Source organism: Brienomyrus brachyistius, chromosome 10 (genome assembly GCF_023856365.1).
Source record: "Brienomyrus brachyistius isolate T26 chromosome 10, BBRACH_0.4, whole genome shotgun sequence".
Taxonomy (NCBI): Eukaryota; Metazoa; Chordata; class Actinopteri; order Osteoglossiformes; family Mormyridae; genus Brienomyrus; species Brienomyrus brachyistius.
This window is the reverse complement of record NC_064542.1, coordinates 28486909-28496487: the sequence shown is the minus strand read 5'-3', so window position 1 is coordinate 28496487 and position 9579 is coordinate 28486909. Positions and strand designations below refer to the sequence as shown.

Sequence of the window (9579 nt, the reverse complement as noted above, 5' to 3'; positions counted from 1 at the left end):
AATGCATCATCATCATGTGTTCAAAATGTGTTCAATTAAACAAGCTTTGCTGGGTATATTTGCTTCACTGTGTTTATGCCTTGTTGGGACCATTGAAACAATATTTTGGTATAGAGTGAAAACTAAACAGATCAGACATGAAACGCGTGTCTCATCGGGTCTTTCTGGAAGGAAAGGCTCCGTTCTCCTCGCTGGCGCTCAGTCCACTGCATGCATCGTGTGGATCCCGGCATTTGCCGTATAAATGAGTCATCAGCGCCGGACGCAGGCTGCGTGCATCTCGCATCCCACGCTCTGCAAGCGGCCGCAGCTCTCACTTCCCCAAGTGGTGTAAGGTGGGGAGGGGTGAGTTGGAAGGGGGACCATAACTAAGCGCGTTTTAATTAGGGTACATCAGAAACGCGCCGCTTCACGTGCGATACGCGAAACCACCCGGCGCGCCCCCTGTTGGTGAGGGAGCTCTACTGCAGGCTCGACCTGTACACTCTGCGCCCGGCTTCTCCGATCTCATTCTCTAGAAGATGGCGGACGGTGCATCACTGCTGGATGAGGAGCTCTCTTCCTTTGTCTTCAATTACTTGACAGAAAGCTCCGGGAGCCAGGTGAGAGGCACACGAGCCGGGACAGCCGGATCCCGGCTTGGAACCCCACGGCGGGCGGTTTTAATGGCTTTGCACGCACGGAGTTGCGGCTGGTTTGCGCACTTCACGTGGGGACTTAAGGAAAAGCTGCCCGCCGGGTACCGGTGGCTGTTTAATGGGGATTACGGGAACCGTAAGGCAATCGGACCACTGAACCAGGCACCCGTGCTGGGTCCGGTGACTGCGACTCTTCTGCAGGGGGCTCCTCACACTTCGGCGCCGGATACTTTCTTGCGAGTCCCAGCTGCCGGACACGTGGGTGCCGCGGCTGCTTCTCAGCTCATTCGCCGGGTGCTCAGCTGCATGCTTGGGTAATCCGGATTGTGGTTTCCCAAACGTTTATGATCGTTAAGTATGGAAGTGGCCGGGAAGCTTTAATATCGGAGCGAAGAAATTGTTCACTGAGCCGGTCTTTTGGGTCGAGTGCATTGAGCAGCATTTTCGGTGGGGGAACGTGAACCAGCGGGATGGTGAAACCCAGTTGCACGCCGTACAACCCGACCGTAAAGACTTTCGTAACACTTTGCGTAACCGCTCTTACAAAAGCGGATTCAAGCTGGCAGGGCGCCGCCAGCTCCGTCTGCAGATTTACCAGCCTCGCCGGTTCGGACTGCCCGTCCTGCACTTACGCTTCACAGAAAGCTGTAAGGAAGCTGGGACATCCTGTAAATCGGCTTTGAGGACGTGATGGCGTTTAGTTCCCAGCTTCATTCGTTCAACAAACCGCATCGGTAGGCATGCTTTAAGAAGCACGGGCGCTTTAAACCATAAATATAAAATTTCGTGCATTATCAGATTATTAAACTCGGAACACAGGGCGCACTGAAACAGTCTGCACCGTAACCATGCCACTTTCCGCGGTGCTGCAGTCATGTGCTCGCTGCCGTAGTAGTGGTGGAGGGGCGGCTCCCGTGACGTACGCCGTCCGGCCGCGCCTCTACCCGCGCGTGCCCGCCTCAGCCTGCGCGACCCCCGCGTCCCTGTCTGCGTGAGTCACCGATCAGAAGTTCACGATCTTGTCCGCTGCAGGCAACTACAAAACCTCTCGAAGCCCCAGTCGACACCTGGCTGAGAGGGTCATCTTCTTTATGTGTGTGGCTAAAAATATAATTTGTGTGTGTGTGTTTTAAAGGTTTAAAGCAGGTGGTTTAAAATTAGGGCAAAGGTTGCATATGTACACCTGTGTTTTGTATAGGCAGCTGTTAATACTGAGGTGACCTTTTCCAGTGTGCTGCATCTTTTTATTGATGGGCTCAGAATTCTCTCATACTGTTAATAAATGCCGCTGTCTCAGCCTACCCGCCCTCTCCGTTCGCGTGCTGTAGACCAAGTGCAGAGCTGGCCTCGACAACGAGCTGACCTGGATCTCTGGTTGCTCGCCCGTCTGCCGGTGTGCGGGACTGCAGTGCTATGTGTTCTGCGTCCTGATAGGCTCCTGGCCACCTGTCTCGCACGCTTCAGGCCCCGGTCGAGGGTGCAGCTCCTTTCCTCACGCTGGAATCTGATTGGCCGTCGTGCCGATCTGCTCAGACTGGTTCGTTACTTGTATTTTCTTTCTGCTGTTAGTAATAACCACAACGTGCATGATGTGACGGGTCTCTGAAAGAGAGTATTCACACTTCCGTCGCGTGCCAGAACGAGATAAGAGAATTTTTTTAACAGTTTCTTTGCTGCTGAGTAATGCCATTTGCCGTTTAGGCTGCTGTCTCTGTAGTGTTTGTGCAGCACCTGTCCACTCCAGTCAGTGTGTTTTTACCCCTCTGTCCCCCATTCCCCACCCATGAAGAGCTGATCCAGGTCTGCAAGTGATCACACACACACACACACACACACACACACACACAGGGTTGCAATTATATGTTTGCGAGGACTCTCCAATTATTTCTGTGGTCATTACCCTAATCCATACAATGACAATCTTAACCCCTACTCAGCCCTAACCGTAACCATAAGTAACTAAACAATATACAGGACTTTTGGCTATTTTACTTTTTTGATTGCATTCACAGATTTTTATAAAATTGAGTTTTGTATTGCGAGGACCTGGAAGAAGGCCCCCAGAAGCTGAAAAGTAACAGTTTTTACCACATTTTGGGGACATTTGGTCCCGACAGTGGGATAAATACACACGCACACACACACACACACACACACACGCACACACAGGTTTACCAGCTAGCCTGTGGGTATCATTCTTCCCTTCTCTTCTGGCATAATGCTGTGCTGCTGGGTGTCTCTCCCTGATTCCCGGAGACCTGCTGTCTTTCATGTGGGGGGTAGCTGTCTGGGGGGGCCATATGGACATGCCATCCTGGGCCTGGATGGGTCTGTCTATCAATAATTCAGGCCAGGCTGAGCCATGGCTGGGGCTCTGATTGCATGACGTGCATTAAGGCTTCTTCTGCTTTAAAACCCCTGCAGGGATGACTAAGGAGTCCCCCACCCCCCCAATCTGAGGGTACACCTCAGCGGTTTCCTCCTGTCCTGCGGTGACATTAGTGGTAGGATTCGGCTCTTCTGTACTGGTTCAGTTATTTTGAAATGTGAGATGAACCTGTTCAATGCAGCCTTATCCGGCTTTTGCATGTGATGCTGGGGTGGTTGGGGGGTAATGTCATGGACAGCCCCCCCCAACCCCCAACACTGTGTGTCAGGTCACATCCGGCCCAGTAGGAGTTTAGTACAGTGTAAGGTTTATTCAGGCTGCACGCTGGTGTTGTCTGTAATAACGTCCAATTACATGTTGCCGAAATGAACGCTCATTGTGTAGCTTTGTTACATAATTCAGCGACCAACTCGCAGCCGTACGGCACTCCGTCTTTGTTTGTCTGTGGTACAGGCTGGATTTCCCAACCCTCTGAATCTGCAGGACAACACACCTTTCCATAAACCCCAGTCCATTTTATGATACAAGAAGGACAAAATTAGCATATTTTCGTTTAAGAGCTCAGGTTCCAAACCTGCAGCCAGCCCTGAGGTACAAGATGAGCTGCCCCCCCCCCCCCGGACTGAAACCACTCTCACAAATGGGGGGGGGGGGGGCCAGCTCATCTTGTACCCCTCCTACAAAAAGCAGAGCAGCTCCTAAAAGGGCAGAATAGCTGACAGGTCGCTGCACTGACGATATGAAACGGTGAAAAGGTCATGTGTGTTTTTGAAGCACTGGGCTGAGGGCGGACCGTGTCCCCTTCCCCTTCACGTGCCGCGGCGGGTGTTCAGTGAGCCGCCCGCTGCTGGCGGAGCTGGCCACACTTCTTGCTCTTTGGCCTTTCCGTGTGAACGACCTGCTTCGAGTGCCAGGCTGTAAATCAGGGACGCTTTTAGCCCAACTCCAGTCCAGACGGGGGATGCAAAAGCTGGAGGGAAAAATGACCCCGGTGCTGATGTTCTGAGTGCATGTGCTTGTTTTTACATCTCAGAGAAAAAGCTGATGAAATCGATGGTTGTAAAAAAAAAAAAGTGGCTGAGGATCCAGTGCCGGTCGATTAGGGGGCCAGGGATGCAGAACCATCTGGCTGCTCGTCAGCGCCGAGTGCTGTTGCATAATCGAACGTAAGCGTGTAGTGATCAGACGATGCCAAAGTGTGTCGGGGGACTTAGGGTGACCTTGTTTCATCTGCAGAGGTAAGCCGACGTCACTGTAAGCGCATCACCGCTTCACCCCTCACGTGACGGCGACCTGAAGGAAAATCACCTGCAGATGCGGCATGTCGTCAGCGAACCGGAGGCTTGCCGTCAGCTGCTAAAATTAGACGGGAAGGATCGGCGCGCTCATCCAGGCGATGCTCGCTTGGGTGTCAGAAATGAGCAGCCCAGGGATGTCGGTACTGGGTTTCATGGGCCCTGTCCTTGTGAATTAGATGCTAATCAAATGTGAATCGCTGCTATGCAGCTGAACTGCTATCTGCTGCAGGGCATCCTGATGTGTCCCCTGCTGGTGATCGGCGATACCTTTCCTCATTTACTACAACTTGGCTCTTTTTCTCTCTCCCCTTCTGCTTGCTCTCTCTCTTTCTGTCTGTCGCTCTCTCTCTCTCTCTCTCTCTCAAGCCAGTGCCTTCTCCTTCTGTCCAGATGTGACCAGCTCTGGTTATTTTGGCTGTATTGTTGCGGTCACGATATCGGTGTGTCACCGGGAACAGGATGCGCCATTTTCTGTCGAGCAGATTAATCGTAACGCACAGCGGCACTGAAATCGATCTTCATATATGAATCAGACATAATGTGAATGGCGCAGACTCCATCTTCCCCAGCGGGGTCCCATCCCCGTCTCTGTCTGTGTTCATCGCTGTAATAAAACGTGTGGCTGTGAAGCTTCTCTGTAGCCTTGCTGACTGTCCCCCCCCCGGATGGATGGACTTGCTCCTGAAGCTGTGGGGAATAGGTTGGAAATGCATTAACCGTGATAGTAATTGACAGTAATTTCTTTAGCTAGTGTCTGGCCGCAGGATTGGCCGATTGTGGTGGCAGTAGTTACTCACTAACTCTGTTACTCACTGAGGTTACTTTTGTAAGCTGAAGGAGTGAATGATAGTGGTGATATTTTATCTCCGCCATTCACCGGATTAATATCACGGAGTGAGTAGTGACCCACTTGATGGCACCATGAGTGAGTATGGCTGCTTCGTGACCTTGATGTACGGGATCAATTCGACTCCTGAGGACAGCTCTGGTATACCAGAATCTTATTAGATCTGGTTAAACGTTGAGTAGTCTTACAGCATGTCCCACATTTAATCTTTATTTTAAAATTCATATTCAGGTGGATATCTCTTGGGGGTTTCAGGGCAAAGCGAGATGGTTTGAAAAGTGAATGTTTCTTTAAAGTTCTGCAGGGAAACGTAAAAACAGTTTTTTAATTTATCTTTTTCAATTTACTGGTCCAAAAATACACGGTGTTGCCATGAGACGGTGACGGAATTGGATGAAGATGCGTCTTTGAAATCTCAGAATGATGACCTTAGCGTTCCCCAGTCTGACGGGTCTGTGATTATATGCGATTTTATCCACTGCAGTGTTCCACCTTTCGTATATATTGACGCAACAGCCTGGATTCATGATGCTTGTGGCGTTCAGGGACTTGGCTAATCGACAGCTTGGTTGGTCTTGAGGGGAGTCTTCCCTTCACGGGTCACCCAGCGAGGCATATCCGCCCAGGCGAACTAGACCTTCGTGGTGAGATCCGGAAGCGTGATTGTCCAGAGGTGGGGTGGTTGGGATCACGACGGCGGCCGATCGCAGCTCCACCCGGGTGCACCGTCTGTCGTGGGTCAAAGGTGCTGTGGCAATGTGCCGGGCTGAGGAACTCCACCGGAGGCCCCCCTTAGTGCTTTTTCGTAACATCACGCCTCTCTGTGTTTGGACTCGGCAAATGTGCCCCACGGGTACCTGCCGTATCCCTCGCCCCATAGTCAGAACGTGCCCTGCCGTGTCTTTATTGGCCAGCTGCACGCTTCTGAAGCTGACGGAGTGAAGATCAGCCCGTGGCTGTTTATTTTTAGCCGGATTCCTCTCATACCTGCTGTAAAAACAAACGAGGCTTAAATCAAATAAATGCTCCTCAGTCAGCTCTCGTCGTTTGCACCAGGCCGATTTTCGAGTGCTTGATGGCATCATGTTTGAAGACAAAATCGGAGTGTCTTTGTCATCCGGTTAAATGACGCATGGGTCACACTCAGGAGGAATGTCAATCTCCCTGTCCTTAGTGCAAACAGTAACGGTAATAAATCGAATATAAACAGATAAGACATTTAGGCAAAACATATTGAAACGCGGACATAAGACAAAAATACAGTTGTGCGAATGAGCAATGGAATAAAATGCACAGTTGTCTTTCGACTGAAGAAAAGATATTTATGATGTCGGGGGTTAATTAAAAGCATTTCCTGTGTTTGTTCCGTTGACGTGTTGGGCTACAGTCTGTCACCATGGCGCAGATCCCTTTTGGGGAATGGATGCCGACCATGTCATGATCACGCCTGGCATCACTCTGGCCCAGCGCTGGCAGTCCCGACACTGTTATTCCCATCTTTAGGGGACTCCTGGGTAGGGAGAGCTGGGGGAGGTGGTGAGTAGAGGCTGGGTGATGCGCTTGAGGAGTATCGCTTCTGTATGGGTGGGTTGAATGGAGAAGACGTCCCAGAGGATGGGTGCAAACTGGCTGCAGGGAGAAGCCCCTACCTCCTCGTACATTAGAGCTGCTTTGTGCCTTAGAAGGATGAAGAAGAGGTGAAGGGATGAGCCCTCCTGCTCTGGCGCCACCTCCTGGTGGGAGAGGTAATACTGCGGGCACCCAACCAGACTAAGAGCGACCTGTAAGTTTCCATCGTGCCCCCGGAGGACATGTGGTGTACGGGAGAGAAGCAGCCGTGTGGTCCTGAGTCCGGCTGCAGGTGGAACATGTCCTGCTGGTCACACGATCACCTTCCTATTGCTGCAGATACCCCTTTGAGAAGAGGCAGAATTAGCCCCCCCCCCCCCCCCCCCCCCAGAACCATTTGTGTCGCAAAGAGGAATAGCCAGGAAGCTTTGGCCCAGTGTTGGCTTTGGACCGGACCCCTGTCGCCATGCCCCTTGTCCACCTCTCTGTGGTACATCAAACATCCATTTACCTTGGCGGGGGGGGGGGGGGGGGGATGTCCCTCAGTGGAACAACAGAGGAGCAGACCATACACCTGTCCTGATCGGAGCCAGATCAAAGCTGGGCTAGGATGAGGTTTACGGTGACGCGACACCGCCTGGAGACCTCTGGACTCTAGGAGATAAACATCATGTGTGTAAAGCTCGCCTGATGTTGTGGGAGCGGGGAGGAGGGGTCGCGTGGTGCACGTGTGTTTTTGTTTGGTAATAATACCCCGGCAGAGAGCTGAGGAGCTCAAAACAGCCATATAAAGAAGCACATCTCAGCACAATTGAGGACCTTCCTTAAATAGGATGCCACAGCCTCTGCCTCTGTCTCCTTTATTAGTTTTATCCGGAGCTAACCACCCTGTGCTCAGTGCCTCTCCCTCTTGCTCGCCTGCGCTCCCTCTCTCTCCCTGGCGCTCCTCCCGGTCACATGAGGAGTGTTTCGAACTCAGCCGCTTCCCGTTGCCAATGGGCTGCTTTTCAGTCACTCTCAGGATAGGCGTGAGCCGACTCGGTCCCGCGTGGGGATGGCGGGTTGTTTTCTCGTGATTAGCCGTCCCCAGTGCTCTGTCGACATGGGTTGGGGGGTGGGGGTGGTATCCAGCCTGCCGCGCACCTTTGCTTGCGCAGAGCGTCCCTCTTGGATTGAATGTTTCGGGAAGGTGCTCCGTCCTGACGACTGCTTTAGTTGCCAGTAGCGATTGTGCATCGGGGACGGAACGGGAATGCCGCTAAAACAAGGGTGTCCTTTAGCTCCTTTGGTAGCAAATTGAGTTTATTGACAAACAAACTGGGAATATCCTTAAAGTGGCGTAAATGCATACCCAGACACGCATTGGCATCGCACCTGCACGCAGAAAACTCACGGGGTTTTCAGGACCGTGTCCATGCCGCAGGGGCCTGTCTGCGCCCCACGCGGGCTCCGGCATGATGGCCGCCCTGGCTCTCGATGACGTATCGATCTGTCTGGAGATGTTTGTCTCAGCTGTTTTGTCGGGTGCAGACCGTGACTTGGGTGGGAGCCATTTAGGGAAGAAATCTGAGCTTTGAGGTTTTCGGGAAACGGTTTTTGTTGAGGGCTTGACTGGAGTGGGACGGACTGGGGGCCAGGTGGGGGTGTTCGACCATCTCCCAGACCCTCTTCGTTTGTGCACAGTGACATCCTGGCCCCTCGGAAAGCAGAAGTCCTTACATCTGTGGAGTCCCACGGGGCAGCAGTTCCTCTGACTGTGGGAAGGACTTCAGACGGTATGAGTTTGGGCTTCCTGATGATGAAATGAAGGGCTAACCCTAACCCTTCTGACGATGGAATGACTGGCTCGTCTGTTGGGTAGCTGGCGCTGATATCATCGGAGTGCGGGGTTCAGGGTTAGGGATCCGGTACAGGGTGTTTCTTAGAGAGGGTGCATTATCGTGGCAGGGAACTACTGGGGGGCTCATTGGACCTGGTCATGCAGAGCATGTTCTAACACATATTCCTGAGTCCCAGATGATCTCACAGCCTCTTCTGCTGGCAGCTATTAATAAACAAGCCTGTGGGTTCAGCCAGTGGAGGCCGGGGCCTGACCTCAGGAACGGTGGACCGAGCCACGATCTCCATCAGTGTTTCCTGTGCTTTTGGGTTGCTGAAGCCCTAGTAGATGCGCCTTCCTCTGCGCATTAGCGTGTCTGCATGGTGTCTCGCCCGTTAGGGTGGAGGTGAGTCGGATGGAGCCGTTCTGACTGGCTGTCAGTAATTTTCAGCTCCTTCCCCGATTTGTTCTCTGCTCCTCCATGTCACATGCTCTCCACCGTCGATGGTGGTCAGAGTCGGCTGTTTCTGCTCGCAAACCACCGCAGCAAGGGGAACTGCTACCAGAATGGTCACGCTGTCTGAGAAGATTTGCAGTCTCTGTCCCGGCGCTCTTGTGACAGGGTGGGGGGGGTGGGGAGGGGGCGCCTTCATGTCACACGCCCTCTAACCTGTAAACTATGGTGAGGAAATACCTCCAGCTGGGTGACGGGCTGCACGTCTCCATCCCATCCCATGCGTTTTTGGTGGCTGTTTTTATATCGCTTGGGTGTCCGCAAGCTATGCAAGAGACGGCCTGTTTCTGACCTGCTATGAGGAAGAGGGCCTCTGATTGGATGGCGGCAGCCTTCAAAGCCCCCCCGCCTGTGGCCATTCACCCTCCATCCTCAGAGGGCTTCCTCGCACGCTGACACAGGAAGTGGAGCTCGGCCACGGCGGCCTGTTAGCCTTTACATCGCGCTTCCACTCTCCTCTGGCCAAATATGGTAGCGGCATGTTAAAGTGCCGGGTCACGTGACG

The 9579-nt window shown here is 52.7% G+C and overlaps 1 protein-coding gene across 1 annotated transcript in view; it reads left to right on the top strand.

Annotated features, from left to right (window-relative positions):
- Positions 1 to 506: 506 nt before the first annotated feature.
- ppargc1b (peroxisome proliferator-activated receptor gamma, coactivator 1 beta) overlaps positions 507 to 9579 on the top strand; it is a 35910-nt gene continuing 26837 nt past the window's right edge. The window contains 1 exon segment of the mRNA XM_049027929.1: positions 507 to 602. Coding sequence (XP_048883886.1) covers positions 522 to 602 — 81 coding nt within the window. The 5' untranslated portion in view covers positions 507 to 521.